This window comes from Eurosta solidaginis, chromosome 3 (genome assembly GCF_040869045.1).
Source record: "Eurosta solidaginis isolate ZX-2024a chromosome 3, ASM4086904v1, whole genome shotgun sequence".
Classification (NCBI taxonomy): Eukaryota; Metazoa; Arthropoda; class Insecta; order Diptera; family Tephritidae; genus Eurosta; species Eurosta solidaginis.
Window position 1 is genome coordinate 31,451,992 of NC_090321.1, and position 19,579 is coordinate 31,471,570.

The 19,579-nt window shown below is 36.6% G+C and overlaps 2 protein-coding genes and 1 non-coding gene across 5 annotated transcripts; all 3 read left to right on the forward strand.

Moving 5' to 3' along the window:
- Nucleotides 1-9,159: 9,159 nt before the first annotated feature.
- LOC137243529 (death-associated protein 1) lies at nucleotides 9,160-13,262 on the forward strand. Of its 3 annotated transcripts, none has more exons than XM_067771331.1 (4): nucleotides 9,160-9,300; nucleotides 9,364-9,460; nucleotides 12,195-12,283; nucleotides 12,359-13,262. In XM_067771331.1, exons 2-4 carry the CDS (start codon nucleotides 9,415-9,417, stop codon nucleotides 12,512-12,514), a joined length of 291 nt encoding a protein of 96 aa, XP_067627432.1. In that variant the 5' UTR covers nucleotides 9,160-9,300; nucleotides 9,364-9,414; the 3' UTR covers nucleotides 12,515-13,262. The 3 variants fall into 3 exon arrangements, with proteins under 3 accessions (XP_067627432.1, XP_067627433.1, XP_067627431.1); XM_067771332.1 differs by having other exon boundaries at nucleotides 9,280-9,318; XM_067771330.1 differs by lacking the exon at nucleotides 9,160-9,300 and having other exon boundaries at nucleotides 9,307-9,460.
- Nucleotides 13,263-14,808: 1,546 nt separating this feature from the next.
- TRNASTOP-UCA (transfer RNA opal suppressor (anticodon UCA)) lies at nucleotides 14,809-14,895 on the forward strand. Its single transcript has one exon. It is a non-coding gene; the product is annotated as a tRNA-Sec (tRNA).
- A 3,297-nt stretch (nucleotides 14,896-18,192) lies between these two features.
- LOC137246304 (coiled-coil domain-containing protein 103) lies at nucleotides 18,193-18,995 on the forward strand. Its single transcript, XM_067777414.1, has 2 exons — nucleotides 18,193-18,582; nucleotides 18,642-18,995. The coding sequence occupies exons 1-2, from the start codon at nucleotides 18,425-18,427 to the stop codon at nucleotides 18,742-18,744; spliced, it is 261 nt and encodes an 86-aa protein (XP_067633515.1). The 5' UTR covers nucleotides 18,193-18,424; the 3' UTR covers nucleotides 18,745-18,995.
- Nucleotides 18,996-19,579: the final 584 nt, after the last annotated feature.

The window sequence follows — 19,579 nt, forward strand, 5'->3', positions numbered from 1 at the left end:
CTGTTCATAACAGTGTCTATATTAAATTTTTCCACTAGTAAAGTTAGCAATCTTTCTATTTCTCCAACTTTCGTCCAGTTCTGCTTTTGATAGCAGGGTTCTTCCAACTTGTTTTCTTTCCTAGTATAACTTTTCTCTGGTTTGGTTCTTCGCTCGTTCCTTGCTACATCACTATATCTATTTCTTATAAGACGTTTGTTTATCACTTTGTCATTGTTAATGCATTCCACATTTGTTTTATTCAACATCGGAAAACTTTCATCCATTTCTTCTAAAAGACTAAATCTGTTGTTGTAATTAATAGTGCTATGATACGTTTCAAACGCCTCAACTTTTGAAATTTTCTTAACCATCATTATTTCTAATACTTGTTTTTCCTTTTCCCACTTAGGGCAGTTGTTTCTATTTAGAGCACAATGCTCACCACTACCACAAAGAACACACCGATTTGGTTCTTTACAATTATTTTTTTTCACAGCCTTCATCTTTTCCGCACATAATACATCTGGGCTTAGCTCTACACCCCATTCGCGTGTGTCCTAGCCGACCACAGTTATAGCATTGCCTAATTCTTGGAATGTAATGTGTCACTTTGAATTTGACACAGTAAATATCTATAGCCTCAGGTAGCTCATGCCCTTCAAAACCTATCTTTACCGTGTAGGTCGGAACGAATTTTTCTTTTTCTTTCGGATCCCTTTTGGTTATCCTAGTGACAGATGTTACTTTTATATCCGTGTTTATATTACTCCATATTTCATCATCAGTGAATTCTAAAGGAATATTCCTTACCACTCCTACAGTTTCCACAAATTTTTTGGGTATGAAAGGTCTGAGTCCTAGTTCTTTCACCTTTTCGTTGTTTACACATTCATTTGCGTACTTATGATTTAAAAAATTTATTTTCAATAATGTTCTTCCAATTAATTAATTTAAGGTTTTTAATGCCTGTTATATCTAACTTTCTGATTTTCTCCCATTAAAAAAGTCCATTACTAATTTTTACATTTTTAAATAACTCACTTTTGGAGGAGTCCACCAACACACTGAATTCACCACGGTGCCTTTCCGTGTATTCCTCACTTTTTCTTTCCTCACTCCTATCTTTATTTTCAACTGTCTCCATATTCTTTTCTGCCTCTTGTTGTTTATTATCATGCACACTCTTTATACCTGCTTTACTTCCACTTGCCTGTACTTCATTACGTTTAATATTGTCTTGTTCTTTCTTACCACTATTTTTGTTTTCTTCTTCTTTACCTTTTGTTTTTTGCCTCCTTTATTTCTGTCCTTATGTCCATACCCTCATTTGTCACATTTTGCGTTCTTTTTGTTGCTCCTGTCACCATTTGTTCAGTCATTTTGTTTGCGTTCTGCTACCAATTTGGTCCACGCGCTTCTTGGAATCAGCATTCCTTGTAACGGAATCTGAATGCCGTTATCTTTTTCCGTTTTTAGTTTTTCAGCTTTTAACTCTCTACCTAAATCAAACTTTCTTTTTTCTTCGATTTCTAACTGCTTTCGTTCTTTTTTTTGTATTTCGCCTATAGCTAGTCTGCCGATTTCGATTCCTATATTCCAAAAAACCCGTGTCCAAGTCATCGTCCACGTCCGTCTCCATGTCATCCCGCCTATAGCTAGTCTGCCGATTTCGATTCCTATATTCCAAAAAACCCGTGTCCAAGTCATCGTCCACGTCCGTCTCCATGTCATCCGCACCAGCGTCATCCCTGACCACTGCCTTCGACGCCTCGGCGTCGGCCATTTTGTATTTTTTCCCAGTAATACAGCGTCTTCAGAACCACTTACCAGAATTTATGTTTCTAAATAAATGCTGAAAATGTTTTTGAATTTCACTTTTTACTATTTTCAAAATACTTTTAATAACAATTTGTACAGAGCACTTTTTTCCACTGCTATTTAAACAACTTTTACAATATAAGTCAAATTCTTCTTTATATCAAAAAGCCTACCACCTTCACAGTTTGACAATACAACGCCGAATAAAATTCTGTATTAAAAAATAAAGTTATTTAGAGTTTCTATCGAGGCTGGGTAACTCTGCACGGTGTTGACCTAGTACACTATTTCTTGATACTTTGCGCAATATGGCACCAATACGCACAGAATAGTAAAAACTCAGCAATCTAAAGCTGGAGTCATTGGTGCCGTATGTCGTATCGCTGTATCCGTATCCCTAACGTAATCAGCTGTTTATCGTTACGACGGTAAACCAAAACCCAATTGGTTGGCTACGATACGGTTACGACCTTAGCGGCACCAATAATCGATTGCATTGATTCTCATAAGGTTGGTCGAATCAGCTGTAAAAAGGTTACCGATACGGTTACCGATAAAGCACCAATGTCTCCAGCTTAATGAAGAGCGGCATCTGGTTATAGGCACATGCGGTTATCAAAAGGGTAATTTTTTACGACAGCATGACACTGCTAATACGCGTCCAAAAATATCGAGAGAGGTGTCAAAGGACGCGTATTAATCTCGAGAACAATAATCCGAAGGCGGAAAAGAAAAATTGTATTTCTATCCGGAGATTTTTGCAGTTGAAGTGGGCGGTTTTCATGTGGTTGTTGTAATGTTTTTTGATTTTGATTTTCCGCATTCGGATTATTAATACTGATGTCGAGACGCGTCGTTTGATACCTCTCTCCATATTTTTGGACACTTATTAGCAGTGTCATGCTGTCGTAAAGAATTACCATCAAGAGATCTGGCAATTCTTTACTTTAGCTGGCAACTGCTAAAACTCGTGCAATAAATATCAGGAGAGGTGCCCAAAGACGCGTTTTGATCCCAGGTCAATGAATCCGAAAGCGGAAATTCAAAATTTTATTTCTGTCAAAAGATATTTCCAAAAAACTGAAAAATTGCCCCGGAGCGCTCTGAAATCAGGGGTACGATCCATAGTATTTTTGCGTAGAACACCTTCCTGCATTGGCGGCATTCAGCCGCGCTTATAATTACCCCGGGTGGGTCCAACACCGGTTTGGAGACCAAAACTATATCCGCGCTAAACACTTTTACCCACAGTTTTTCTTGTGGGTACCCCAAATATCATCAAAACTACAACAACCACATCAAAATTTTCAATTTTTTTTTGCAAATATCTTTGAAAAGAAATAAAATTTCCAATTTCCCCTTCAGGGTTCATAGCGCGTCTTTTGACACCTCTCACGATATTTTTGGACGAGTTTTAGCAGTTTTGAGCTAAAGTAAAAGATTACCAAAGATCTGCATAATAGCTGAAGATACAAGGTAATTAGTTTATCTAGTTCAAAATCTACATTCTCATCGTTACGTTATCACCGACATCTGTTAACAAGATAAATAAAATAATTAAACAAACATTTTTAAGTTAAACGGTTTTATTGAAAACAATACTCACATGAAGTAAAAATAATACTTGTTATGGAATCGCATTTACGATGGAAGCAGTAAGGAAGGCGGTCGGCATGATGTGTTGGTGCACAGTGGCTAGTCATTGTCGGCTGGGGCGCGTCCTTGCCAACCTTATTGTTCCCGCGCCATAAACAGAAAAAAGTCATATCATGCCTATCAAACTAGCAGCTGCCAAGTTAAAAAAAAAAAAAACCGACAGAAGCGCAGAGAACGACTCAAAACGCTTATAATTCCAATTGAAACGACATCCGGTCGAACCGGATGCCACGGACAGACCGTTAACATTCAAAACTTTAAATTCAAATTCAAAAAGAAGAAACTCAAAAAAAAATCTAACGCAAAAGGAGACAAAGCATACCGAACCGGAAATGACCGGTTACTAACTGATACAATTTTAAAATCAAAAAAAAAAAACGCTGAAAATAAAATTAAAAAAAAAGCTGAAAAGGGAAAATAAACAAAAAGGGCCGAATATACACGGGGGCGCCGCGGGTGGTGTTGCGACGCCCGGTGCTTATGTCCCACCCTCAAAAAACCATGGCCACCGACGCACCTATAATTTCGGTGGCCCCCTACCTGGTAACCCTACGTGCCTTCTAAATAAATGGCAACGCCAGCATTCTCATTTTAATTACAATTTTATTGACAATTCATTTTAATAAAGACTTATTCCGTACTTATGGCTAATATAGGTTATAATACTAACCCTAAACTAAGGCTTATTCAAACGAATATAAGGGAAACCCTAAGCAAAAAAAAATTCAAGATTAGGCTAGTCTCATATTCTTTTCAAGAAGAAATTTTAGTTCCAAAGTTAGCGGAAGGCCATAGATATAATTAAGTATGGGGGCGGAAGTAAAAAAAGAAACAATTGCTGTAATTTAGCTTATTTCGTTGTATCCTATTCTATTATAGTTTATTTTATTGTACTTTATTTTATTTTATTTGTTTGTTTTTCTTATTTTAGTCTATCTCATTTCGTTTTATTGTATTCTATGCTTTCTCTTGAAGAATTAGTTTAACTTTACGGTGTCTTTTTCTTTTATTTTTATTATTATTATTTATAAACTTTATTATTTTATTATATTTTATTTTATTTTTGGTATATTTAATTTAATTGAGCTGTATTTTATTCTACCCGCGAAAAAAAATTGTGTCTGAACATATACGACTAATTTATTTAGATTGTGATATCTATTTGTATCGGTGTTTGACAGTTTCAGAAGCTGTCTTTAATTTGCCTACTTTTGATATTATGTATTATAAGGTTTGTATGTCTGTGAACATATGCACTTTATGTATGTCATTTCAGGTATGTATGCCTATCCGTATTTTTGCGAACAACGCAAGTGCTATAGATTCTAAGCTTATTAACGTTTTTTACGCTTTTCAAAACCGTTTAAGCACTCCTTTTATGTATAATCTACGTTTAAAGTTCGTATGTATTTACGTAGTAATAGGCTTATCATGCTTCAGCCGCTGACATTAATTATTTAACTATGTTAACCTTAGTTTAAAACTGAATAATCCGATATTTCAAATTGGGTATACCGTAATTATTTACGCTTCTATAATGACCCTAGTTCACGCCTCTAAATTTTATGCATGAAAAATCTTAAATGGAGTTCATACCCACCCAGCATCTGGATGACGAATTTACCTCCGTATCAATAAGCGCTGATTACTCCTTGCGACTAAATACCGATTTTTGTTAAACAATTGAACCAACTTTCCATTTAAAATCCGATTGCCTTCCTATGCTCACACTTCTCGATAAATAAATTCACAAAAAAAATTATGACTACATAAAAATGTGGTCGAGACCTAAGGAATTGTGTATGCTGTCCCTAGACTACGATGTCCGATAGCATTTCTGCTGACACGTAAAAAAAAAGAAAAAAATTACAGTGTATGAAACCGTGGTACGGAAGCTCCGATGTGGTTGAACCGCTGGTAATTTAAGCTCGATATGCTCCGGCTTCAACATCCCACATGGGCTATGCTTGTTAAAACATCACACTACCATTATTCCAGAGGGTGACCATAGACAATGTTGGATGTTGCAGTCGTGTGTGAACCTCGTTCAAGTTAACTATCGGCAATTACCTGAGGTTTTAATTAGCTCACCTTCGAGCTTCCTGACACTTCATCCGCTGAGGAAATACGTTTATAATATAATATTATGATATTGGATTACGCACTAAATATGATGCAAAAATGAATCGCAAGCATATTCCCAAATGATTCCAAAACACATTTCATAAGATTGATAATTGTAGTTAAATACGAAAAAAAAAAAATATTGTGAAAGCTAATAGAATGTCATAGCAAATATGATGATAAAACGATAAAGGCCAAGCACGAAGCTTTGTCGCCACCCGGGTCATTTGGTTACCTCGGACCAAAGCGCCAACCACCACCAACGGTGCCTACTATTACCACGGGCATCACCATCGGTAGTACCTCCCCCAACTCCTTCATAAGCGCCAACCACGAGCGCAACAACCACCAGACGTACCGCCACACCAGTTGCAACGCACGTAGCGGGGCCACGTACAATAGGCCTGCGGCCATTAATGTTAACACCAACAACAGGCGGTACCACCGACCCCAATACTAGCCGCATCTTTATTAGAGGCGTTCATACCGGCGAAAATACTGCTAGCGCATCTTTATTAGATGCGTCCATACCGGCGATAATACTACTAGCGCATCCTTATTAACTGCGTTCATACCGACAATAATACTACTAGCGCACCCTTATTAGCTGCGTCCATACCGGCTATAACCATACTAGCGCAACCCTTATCCGCTACGACCATATGGGCTACAATAAACCAGCTACAATGACCACCACAGGGCAGCGAATATAGGCCTGCGGCCATTCCAATTGCGATAACGAACATCAGCGGTTAAGCGGTGAGTTCGTTCCAATACTGAACTAAAATTATGCATTTGTAGCCTTAACCTTGTCTTTTAAAATTATATTTTTGACTCCGCAACATTATATAATGTCAATATACCAACATACTCAAGTTTAAGGCTATCACCCTAGTGTAGAATTAAAGCGAATGTGAATACGAATGCAATATGCACAATGACCAAAGGAAATGAAAAGTTTAGAAAAAAAAAGCAATTCTTGTTGTACGTTCAAAATTGTTGCATACAAAAAAAATTACCCAACAAAAAAACAAAGCATATTTTAATGGTCATAGGTGTGCAATTTATACTGCCTGTGAAACAAAAAAAAGTGTTTCAGATATTAAAAATTTGCTTTGCGTTACGGTAGAATTTTACCATTACATTTTTTTTAATTGATGCAATCGTTGCGAATATGATTTTGGAATGAGCTAAAGTGTTGATATTGTTTCGGTAAGGAATAAAGTTTTATTGGTAATTCAAGTTCAGTTGCATTATCAGCTAAAATGCATTAAATCTATATTAAGAGACGCAAATAACAAGTAATGCGGATTAGCTTGCATTATCAAAACAAAAACTTCTTTTGTATACATTTTTTGTTAACTGAGTTGAACTAAGCCCGAAACAATACCAACCCTGACTGTTACATGTAAAACAGTTTACGTTTCACTTGAACAAGTAAAACGATCTCATTAATTGTACTATAAGCTTAAAAGGTTTATGCTTTACCTGAACCTGTAAACCAATTTCGTTGAGTTCACAATAAATTTAAAAGTTCACGTTCTTCCCGAACAGGTGTATCACTCCCGTAATTTTTCCATGAATTTAAAAGCCTACGTTTTACTTGAACTTGTGAAACAATATTTTTTTGAGGGGTAGGATTTACCCCAAGTTTAGTCCTAGTTGCGTTTATAATAAATTTGCTAGTGCATAGTACATATTAGTGTCATTATACTATGTGTAATACCAAATTGATGTTCTGTTAAACTCAAAGTAAATCTAATACAACAACCTATTAATTTTGTAAGGGGCTCCAATTATCCGAAGTTGTATACAAAGTGTACAGCTCTAAGATAGGTTTGTAAAAACAAAAAAAAAAAGAGAAAAGGGCATTTAACCAAATTCCTACAAAAAAGAAGATTTTTTTTTATTACATATATAGTATAGTAGATTATAAAACAAACCAATTATTATTACTTTCAATGAACCGTCGCAAAACGCGGCTCACAATAAATTTTTCTAAAAACTTACAAAAAGGAATAGAGTTCCTCTTTAATTAGGCTCGCATTTTTGATTGCTATATTTTTTTTTATAAAATTATTTATAAGCTTAAACATATTCAAAAACCTTGCAGTAAGAACAGAAAAAGAAAGCTATGTTGGTAATAATGAATATTGAATAAATTTGTTAACAATATGGGAATGCTGGCATCATTATTGATTTAGAAGGCACGTAGGGTGAACAGGTAAGGGGCCACCGAAATTTAGGTGCGTCGGTGGCCATGGTTTTTGAGGGTGGGCTAAGCACTGGGCGTCGCAACTACACCCGAGGCGCCCCTCTATATATTCGGCCCTTTATGTTTATTTTCCTTTTGGTTCTTCTATTTTATTTTCAGCAGTATTTTTTGAATTTTGACTTCAGAGTAGTAACCGGTCATGTCCGGTTCGGTAATTTTTTCTTGCGTCAGTTTTTTTTGAATTTTTTTTGAATTTAGATTTTGAATGTCAACGGTCTGTCCGTGACATCCGGTTCGTCCGGATGTTATTTTATTCTGAATTTATAAGCGTTTTGAGTCGGTCTCTGCGCTTCTGTCAGTTTTTTTGAATTTGACAGATCTTGGTTTTGATAGGCATGATAGGAACTTTTTTCTGATTATGGCGCAGGAACAGTAAGGTTGGCAAGGACCCGCCCCAGCCGACAATGACTAGCCACTGTGCACCACCACATCATGCCGACCGCCTTCCTTACTGCTTGCATTGTAAATGCGATACCATAACATACCCTGCAAAAATTGTTGGATTACGTGTTCCATTTTCTTCATGTGGGAGTACTCTAACAATACCTCTTTGCAATGCATTTGCGGACCACCATCAGCCGATCAGTGCTCGCTTTTTAACGATCGTGATCATGACACGATGACGATCGAACAGAGTTGCCAAAAGTAAAATATTGCATACAAATAACTGATAATAAAACTTTACTATAGGAGCTCTGATAAAATGCAACCGCGCACTGGTTTTATGTATACATACTATATTATAGAGAAATATTAGTTTCCTTATTCACGCAAATGCTAAATAACAGAAGAATTTTCGTACTATAAAATATAAAAGTTGTATTGCCCCTCTTCATTTACTTTCATTTTAAATTAAATTCACTCCGATAATTCTTTCCGACACAATTCCTCTTTAGTACTTTGGCATATGATCGTCTGTGGGTGCTCCATGGAGTACTGCAGTGAAAGTACTTTCGAAAGTACTCTATAGCATACTCCCAAACAAAGCGAGAGTGGGATCACCTACTCCTCTCCTAGGACATCGCAATGTTAATTGGAGCACATTTTTTGTATGAATACAGATTAGTTTTGGAACACTCCTATACTCCTAAAGGAGTATTCCTTAAACTATTTATGAAGTAATCACGATCAGCAGGTTCGATACACGTTGAAGAAACACGGAACAGGTAGAGATGCGGAAAAGTTATTTAAATCTTACCTTACTCTACTACACTCCCTTTTGTGATTCAGGATTTTTGGCAATTTTTGGAAAAACTCTGAACATCATTATTTCATTATATTTCATTCGACTACCTTCTTTTACTGCCTTCCACTCTATTCGCAACATAACCTCAATTTAACCTGCCAAACTATATAGTAAGCAATGGTTGTTTGTGCACGTACGCGAATTCTATAAATTTACATAAAGCAATCTGCAATAGAGGAAAGGTAGAACGAAGAAATTGGTGCGTAATTTAGGCAAAGTAAAAGTTCCAAAGTAACTAATTTGTATAATTTTTCCCGGTTAGCAACTCAATTTACCTATAAACAGGTTGAAGGTAATTTAAAGCAAAAGGAAAATGGCTGATGAACAACCAAATCTTGTAGCTGGACATCCACCAGCAGGTAAGTACAATTCAATATGGAAATACAGCTAGCGCTTATATATTTTATATTTAATTTATTTATTATTACGGCTGTTTAGGCCTAAAACACGATCACTTTGTTCTATTGAATATGCTGTCAGAATGCCATTTGATTCCGATCAGCATATTTACTAGCGTGACAAACGGACGAGTCTGGGATGTTGGAAAGGACGAGTTTCCAATCCTCCAGTGCTCCCAGCATAAGGCAACAAAATTTGGAACATATATGTATTTTTCAATTATATTGGCGTTTTAAGCTGCTAGATATGTATATGTGTACATTCAAATGTATGTATATGCGCTTACTTGTTTATAATGCGGAGATGTGTCACAATTTCAATGCATTTAAATATGGCTGTACGATGAAAATAAGTAGTAGATCAATAGGGAGATAACTCAAAAATCTTAAATTTCGAAGGACAGTATGTTCCAGATGGCTACTTTTTAGCGTTTTGACAGGATTTTCAATATGGTGACGCACACGGCCGGCTATATTTAGCGGGTGATTGAATGAGATACAGGTTGAGATCACGGTAGTCACTTTAAAAATCAGGTGATCCATTCTATTTGTATTTTTAACGGCTATACCGAAGATGTCACACTTGTCTTATCTACAATGTTCCAAACTTCACACCGGCTCGGTGTACCTAATAATTAAGTTTTTGCTTTCGCAGATTCTCATATGGCATATTAAAATACAACCTCCGTAAAAATTTTAATTAGTTTTAAAAAGACATATCTACATATACTTAATTGACGCTTAACCATTTAAACGGTTATGGCCATCCAACAAGGAATATCCAGAATACTAAGTCGTCGCCCATGTACATACATTGTGCTCCGCCGGGAATATTTTGTTGAATATTAATAAGAACTGAAGAATATACGACTATCTTCCTAATCCCTCCAGTTTTTTCGCCTCTCGAAACCTGGCATTATCACCGACTAAATCCTCCGCGACCTTATTTACGACTTCGACGTCCCAAATGTCGACCATTTTGAACATCCACGTTGATGGTACTACGCTACCGACTGTCGTACACCCTAAAATCTTGGTTGTGACGTTTGATCAGAATCTACATTTTGGTGAGCAGCCGCAATTGTACCGAAACTCTAGAGCCGTAATAAAATCCCCAAAATCTCTTGCTGGCAGTACTTGGGAAAAAGATAAAGAAACGCTCAGTACCAATTACAAAGCAATTAGCCAGCCGATTGCATGCTACGCGTCCCCGATATGGTCGCCAAGCTTGAATACCACTTACTGGAAGAAGCTACAGGCCTGACAAAATACTGCCCTCAGAACCGCCACGGGTTGTCTTCTTATGTCCCCAGAACATCATCTACATAATGAGGAGAGAATACTCCCCATCAGGGAGAGAAATGAGATGCTAACCAAACAGTTTCTGTTGAATACCCAGAAACCTGGACATCCCAAAAGACAGATGAGCCAACACCGCCCAGGGGCTTGAGGAGTAATCTCCGTAAGCATTATGAGGAAATACGGCATCTGATAACTCAGCCGTATGAAGCCAAAAAACACAAGCAGGTCCTCAGCGAACTCCATAAACCGGCGTCGGACCTTTATGCCAGGAATTGCCCGGCGAATCCAGTACTCAAAAACAGTACCCAAAACTTGTGGAAGAGGAACGCATACTCCCCAGGGAAACGCAAGTCACTCTAGCTCAACTTCGATCTGGATACTGTAACAGGTTAAACTCTTACCTATCCAGAATCAACCCCGACATACAAAATGTATGACCCGCTTGCAATGTGTCCCCACATGACACCAACCATTTCATCCATTGTAATGTGGAACCAACGCCTCTAACACCCGTCTCATTATGGTCCACCCCTGTGGAAATAGCAAGTTTCTGTGGACTCCCGGTAGAGGATATTGTTGACAATTTGTGATCGGTCACACCTATTGGATGGGGCGAAGCACTGCTACAACAGCAACAACAACTACCATTATCAAATTTGTTTTTAATTAAAAGTTCACACGTGCATGGTTTCTTGAAAAAGAGTGCTACTTCTAAGTGCCAATTCACGTTCAGTGAAGTGATAAATGAGAAAAAAGCACATATAAAAATTTGTTCAAATGTTTGATAATTCGTTTTAATTTTTTCATTTCTAGAACTTGCATGTTCACGATTCTGTCAAATAGATAATAAGCATTGAATAAAATTCAATATTCAACACAACATTAACTCCAGCGTGTTAGGGGTTCAGAATATACCCGAGGTAGGTATGCCTGTCGTAAGAGGCGACTAAAATACCAGATTCAAGGGGCTGTGTAGCGCAACCCTTCAGGTTACCAGCGCAATATATAGCTTCTCCAAACCCAATTGTCAACCTCACCTATCCGCGGCGAATCCTGCTTCACTAACAGACGAGCTCCTCATAGAACTTCGTGGTGGGGAGGGAGGAATGGCCTGAAGGTTTAATGTGGCCATATAAATCGCTCCCGAGATGGTCGGGCTAGCATCTTAATTGTGCTGTGTTACCGGAGCGTACCGGATCTGTATCCGGCAAAGGACCATCACATCGATAACACTCCCCAAAGCCTTCGCGGAGCAACAACTGAATATTACATACATACCTCTTAATAGTACACTCAAACATACTAATATTGCAATATATTAAGCTAGTACACATTAATGTAACTAAACACTTAAATGTAATTTCATCATAGATTATTTCACATTAAATTTCAGTTAAAGCGGGTGGCATGCGTATTGTGCAACATAAGGGGTCTACCTCTGAACGTCCCGCCAAGGATGCTGAGGATTGCACTGGATTAACAGTAAATGTTTATATACATATTTAATAATAGCGGAACGTCTACTTTTAATGTAAATAAATGTAATTTCAATTTAAGCAACCAATCGCTGTTAACAGTACATCCGTGAGCGGTGCTCCAGTCAAAGGTAATAGCGATTATACACCACAAGCAGCACAAGTGGCACATTCACCAAAACCACCATCGTTTCATCCAAATAAGCCGCAAATAATTATTCAACAGCCTCGTAAATGAGTGCATGTCATGCGCTGCTGTCGTTCAAAGCCTCAACAATTGCAACAACAACAACAACATCTGAAGCAACTGCAACAACCAACACAATCCACTACAAGAGGACGACAGCAGCAGCAACTAAAACAACATAAAAATATCCACATTCGACATATGGAAAATAAGCGTGAAGCGTAGTGCGTAAATCTACAAACTTTGCAGGAATACACTTGCATATTTGTATATACATATATACAAAATAATATACTATGTAAATGTGTCATTGGAAATTTATTAACCTTATTAAAATGAAATGAAATGTAATTTTGTTTCTACACTTAATAGTTATAGACTTATATTACTCTTGAATTGATGTTTTTTGTGTCGCTATAATTAGCTTTTATTATAAGTTTGTAGTTACATGACTAAGCAAACCTTAATTTTTTTCTTAACAAAACAAAAAAAAAAAATATTTATACATATTTTGGCATACATGAATAGCTAATAGAATTTATTTTATCTCATTTATGTACATTCCTCCAGAACTTGCATTTTTTAAATGGTATCATAATGTGTGTATGTACATATATGTACATATCATTTTTATTTACTTAATATGAGCAGGATACGTCAAAAATCAAGCCTTTCCATTTTATAATTAACTTCATTCTAATTACAATAGATAAAAATAAACATATTTGAAAATTTCAAATACAATGTAACTACACTTTGTTAAACATGAATATCAATAAAAAGTGAATTTGTCATAAAATACGTTGTTTTTTTCTCAACCAATTGAAACAGTGAAGATTTCTTTAAATCTAACTTTGAAGACACTACTGCTGGGCCCCTGCTTCCTGGGGCCCTATTATGTTACTCGATTCGAATGTAAATGTGATTCGAAATCTGTCGAATCTCATAAATTCGAATCGAGTGACATAATAAGGCCCCTGGCGTTTTTGAACGCTTAAACTTTTGATTTCTGGGAATCAAAGGTATCAACCCAATACAAAGCTTTATAGTGTGGCAAATGTTGATATCACTAGGCTGTTAGTAAATAATCACGCAACAACAAAAACATGAAGCAGCCACTCTTATGTAGAAGGCGGGTAAGGGGGTCAGAATATACCCGCGGTAGGTATGCCTGTCGTAAGAGGCGACTAAAATACCAGATTCAAGGGGTATGTAGCGCAACCCTTCAGGTTGCCAGCGCAATATATAGCTTCTCCAAACCCAATTGTCCACCTCACCTGTCCGCGGCGAATCCTGTTTCACTAACAGACGAGGCTCTGGCGACCCCAAGCTCCTCATGGAACTTGGGGGTGGGGTGGGAGGGATGGCCTGAAGGTTTAATGTGGCCACATAAATCGTTCCCGAGATGGTCGGGCTAGCACCTTAATGGTGTTGTGGTACCGGAGCGTACCGGATCTGTATCCGGCAAAGGACCATCACATCGATAACACTCCCCAAAGCCTTCGGGGAGCAACCTTATCGCTACAACAACAACAAGGGATATCTCACACAATCCATATGTTAGTTATATGTGATACAATAAAACAGTATAAATAGTAAATATTCTGTGTTAATTTTATTTTCAGCTCTTAGTCCAAAAGTCAATTATTTGGTGTAGCTAAAAATTTGTTTGATGTAATCCATCAATAATGATTCATGAATGAGACGTCATTAATTCTAATTAATCAAATGTATTAGTGGATTTTTTATAGGGGCCGTAAATAGTTTAGTCCCGGGCTCGGATTTTCTCTCTACGGCCCTGCGTACCGGATCATCCGGCAAAGGAACATCAACTCGATAACATTCCCCAAGGCCTGCGGGAAGTGTCCTTATCGCTACAACAACAACAGGCAACCGCCGCGATTTTATAATTTCATGCGTGACGAAGACACGATACTATAAACAAAATAGATCTCAAACTACCAGTCCCAAATATGTGTATTTATCTTCCTGTAAAATATACTTTCAATTAAAAACCAATTAACATTTTATAATTATATGTATGAAATGGTCTTTCCTTTTGAGATACGCCCTACCATTCTACGCTAAAGAAATGTTAGTCTTTATTTACATATCATTTTACATACATATAACAAACAAGTCCTAACCTTATCACTGCATTCTGTTTGCAATATGCATAACACTTTTTTATTAAATCTTATTTATCTTATGGTTTTGTTCTAAAATGTGTCATCAAACTACTTGCTATTGCAATAGTTTTCACTCAATTTTCGTTGTGTCTGCAATTCACAGATGCTTTTTCGTTTAAAGACAGTTTAAATAGTCGCAACTCATTTATAATAATTGCCTCTCTGAGCTTCGGTGGTCCGGGGTGCAGACTTCAAATCTGTAGTCGATTAGCGTCGAAGTGGTTCGATTCCACCTGAGGGGCGTGTGACCATTGTTTACTATTAAGTTGAAAAGTTGACAGCCTTTTCTGCTAGTGCTGCTATTAAATGTTTTATTAAATCTTCCAATCAATATGTAGTACTTTTTAACACGGATAGAGGGAAGATATCTGCACATGATGGTAAAAGAAAAGCCTAGTTTTTAATGTTCCAGGTCGCTAAAAAGCCACTAAGTTCACAGTTTTTTTTCCATATAAGCTGCCTCACCCGCTTGCGTAAAAAGGCACAGTTTGAGTGCCACAGTGGTTTTGGCGAAGAAAATACAGTAGCGGTACAATAATGGGGATAGTTATCTTACACCTATTAGATTGGGGGAAGCACTGCTACAACAAAAACAACAACTACCATTATCAAACTTTTTTTAATTAAAAGTTCACACGTGCATGGTTTCTTGAAAAAGAGTGCTACTTCTAAGTGCCAATTCACGTTCAGTGAAATGATAAATGAGAAAAAAGCACATATAAAAATTTGTTCACATTTTTGAAAATTCGTTTTAATTTTTTCATTGCTAGAACATGCATGTTCATGATTCTGTCAAATAGATAATAAGCATTGAATAAAAATCAATATTAATAGTGCCGTCTCGATTTCATCTTGTACTCGACACCAGTACTAGTTCAAAAGGATCGAGGAAAGTAGATGATACCAAATAAGGTAACCCCAGCGGGTTAGAGGGTTACAATATACCCGCGGTAAGTATGCCTGTCGTAAGAGGCGACTAAAATACACATAGATTCCAGGGGTTGTGTAGCGCAACCATTTGAGGTTGCTAGCGCAATATATAGCTTCTCCAAACCCAATTGTCAACTTCACCTATCCGTGGTGAATCTTGTTTCATTAACAGCCGAGGCTCTGGCGACCCCGAGCTCCTCATGGAACTTGGGGGTGGAGAGGGAGGTATGGCCTAAAGGTTTAATGTGGCCATATAAATCGTTCCCGAGATGGTCCGGCAAAGGACCATCACATCGATAACACTTCTCAAAGCCTTCGCTACAACAACAACAACAAGGTAGCGGGCGCAAGCAGTCGTATCGAACTCTTTAAAAAGCTCAGTAGAACTCATAAAAATTAGTCCGTTTCTTACATATTATACAAAAATTTGTTTAAATTGAACCTATTAATTATTTCATTTTTCGAAGGAAGGGTGCATAACTTTTAAAAGATTAAAAGAATGCAAGTTCCGGACTTTTAATCCTGGAATAAATTCGCGTCCTTGGTTATTTCACAAAAACCTAAGCCAATTTTCGTTGCGCACCACACTTTCACCTTAGATTTCGGTGTTTTATTCCAAATTTTATATGAGCCTAGGCAACTATACGGTTTACTTCTGTTTTCAGAGCAAAAGATACAAAAATACAGGTGTTAACTGACATGGTTAAAAAACCACATACTCGATACCCAACGAAGTTCTTGTACGAGGTAATCGACTACGAAAAATACCTGAGTAAGGTACTCGAATATGTCTTTTGTAGTTCCTCGTATCAAAAAATGCAACCTTCAACGTCATACATTGGCTGATTTTATTTTCTTGCAAAAGATATAAGGCATTTTCTTTTCATCTATAAAAAGCGTCTAAAAGTAAAATTTTTTTTTAATTCCTATATGACACTAGGTTATTTTCCTGCATCTTATTTATAATCATACGACTCTTCTTCTCCCTTCTTATATGGTTGCACATTGTGTAAAGTACCTATATACCAAAAAACTAACAACTAAATATGTACAATGTAAATTTATGTATATTCAATACTATTCTTTGACATGAAGTGATGCTTGGTTTTTATTAGGTCAAAATCACTGATATTTAAACCTGCCCGAACTGATATGATGGTTATTTAGCTTCGAATGCATTTCTATTAAGGCCAATTTAAACTTCCTTAACCCTAACGCCATAGTCGTAACCATACCCATATCCATATCCATCTCCAATGTGATCGAGTAATGGTGCCTTAACCTAAAAATCGTGTAAATTTCATAAAAATGAAGAAAACGCAAAAAATTACAAACATATTCCACAAAAAAAAAAATAATAGTTAAAAGGTATCCAAAAAAATAAATAAAATATACAAAAAGTTAATAAATTCACCAACTCAAATATTTTTAGGTTATGGATATGGCGAGAAACCAAAAACCAATTGGTTGGCTATGGTATGGTTATGGCGTTAGTGTTATGGTATGGCTCCATTAATCGATTACATTGATTTCCATAAGGTAGGTTCGATCAGCTGTTTTATCTGGCTATGGTTTTATAGTTATAAGTCAACATTAATTAGCCCTTTAAGTCTAGAAGTTCATAAATCAGTGTGGGTCAAAAGTTAAGTTTAATTTATTTTACATCCTATTTCATTATTGCCACTTGTTTCACATCATTTGGCATTCAAGCGAAGAGTAACAGAACAGTTAAATAAATGAAAATATTTGCAGACAAGTGGTCAAGAAGTTTTGATGTCAAATTGGCCATACTGGTGTTAGATTTTGTTGTCTTTTTAGTGTCCAGTTTTTTAGTGTGAGTTTAAACTTCAGCTAAAATTGACTAAAGTTTAAGCCGGAGTCATTGGTGCCGTATGTCGTATCGCTGTATCCGTATCCCTAACGTAATCAGCTGTTTATCGTTACGACGGTAAACCAAAACCCAATTGGTTGGCTACGATATGGTTACGACCTTAGCGGTACCAATAATCGATTGCATTGATTCTCATAAGGTTGGTCGAATCAGCTGTTATAAGGTTACCGACATTGTTTACTATATAGTTTGGCAACTTAAATAGACGTTTTGTTGCGAATAGAGTGGAAGGCAGTGGACTAGGCAGTCGAATGTCATATAATGAAAGAATGGTGTTCGGAGTCTTTTCAAAGTTAAAAAAAAAAATCATAAAAGCTTTAATAAAAATAAAACTATTGTTTTAATAACAACAAAAACGCCTTATATATTCTATATACATAAATTCGTAAGGATTGTCTCACTTTAGTATTTGAGTTAAATAATCTAAAGTTTGTTTTTGAAACTGAGTCGAGAACTGTGCGTGTGAATGTGCGAATTTTCACCGATCAGCTGTTAGTTGCGCTACTTGGTAAAATTTATAATGGTTACCGATACGGTTACCGATAAAGCACCAATGTCTCCAGCTTCAAGCCAAATCAAATGAAGCTTCAATACCTACTGAAAACCAGTCCTCGTTGTCGCATTTGACGCCCTATGAAAAGGCGATATGAATAAATTGACGAAGTTTGAAAGAAATTTTTTGTAGCACCACTTACAAACGTCATCATAGTCTTTGAAACTCAAAAACTTAATTGGGAAGACATTAATGCTTTGTGAAGCGTTCCCGACTGGGTAGCTTAGCATTGATTTTGATATACTTTTGTCCTAAATAACAATTTCACTGCCAGTGTATTATTGTTTCGCAATTCTGGCAATTCGTAGCGACGTCAAATTGAAATTTGAATCGATCAAACAAACCGTAAGAGTACGAAGCTGTTGCTAGTCTATTTTATTAGATTTCCAATTTCAAAAATGGCTACGTTACCAATTATAGATAAAATTACACCAGAAGAACTATTAAGGCTTCGTGCTGATTGCTTAGAACGCATACGCAAGGCCGAACTATATGAATTGCGAAACGATGCCAAGTTGCGTGCTGTGAATACAACTCAAACTTATGATGAATTTAAGTAAGTAAAATGCAAATATGCAGATAAAGATATTAAGCGTTTTGATAATTCATGTTCAGGGACATTGTTGACGCTGCACACTTGCAACCGATAAGTAAACAGGATAAAATGAATGCAAAGACAAAGAATCGTTTATGGAATTCAGTTGCGCGGGAGGAATAAAAAGTGCATGTCATTCAGGTACGGTCGGACTTGTACTCTATCTGCCATTGTGAATGATAACTAAATGTGATATCTTATCTGTCAAATGCTTGACAGCATTTTCAATATGGCTACTTTTTAGCGTTTTGACAGGGTGTTCAATATGGCGGCGCCTATCTTCAGCGGGTGATAAAAAGAGATACATAATGAGACAGCGATAGTCAAATACAAATCAGGTGATCCAATCACTTTGGAATTTTGACGTGTCTATGCAGAAGATATCACACTTAGTTATCATCATTGTTTACTATATAGTTTGGCAACTTAAACAGAGGTTATGTTGCGAATAGAGTGGAAGGCAGTGGACTAGGCAGTCGAATGTCATAAAATGAAGGAATGGTGTTCGGAGTTTTTTCAAAATTAAAAAAAAAATTGATAAAAGCTTTAATAAAAATAAAACTACTGTTTTAATAACAACAAAAACGCCTTATATATTCTATGTACATAAACTCGTAAAGATTATCTCACTTTAAAATTTGAGTTAAATAATCTAAACTTTTGTTTTGAAACTGAGTCGAGAACTGTTCGTGTGAATGTGCGAATTTTCACCGATCAGCTGTTAGTTGCGCTACTTGGTAAAATTTACAATGGTTATCATTCACAAGCTTTCTACACTTTCAACACTGTTCACAGCAGATTTGAAGAACGGTACTTTTGACATAGCGGCTACGGTTACCACTTCGATCCATTTATACAGCTTTTTGTTTAGGTTTGGTCTGATATATATATTTAAACCAATACCGATTAAGAAAATTGTACATTTTTCTCCAAGATATCACATTGCAATGCATATTCA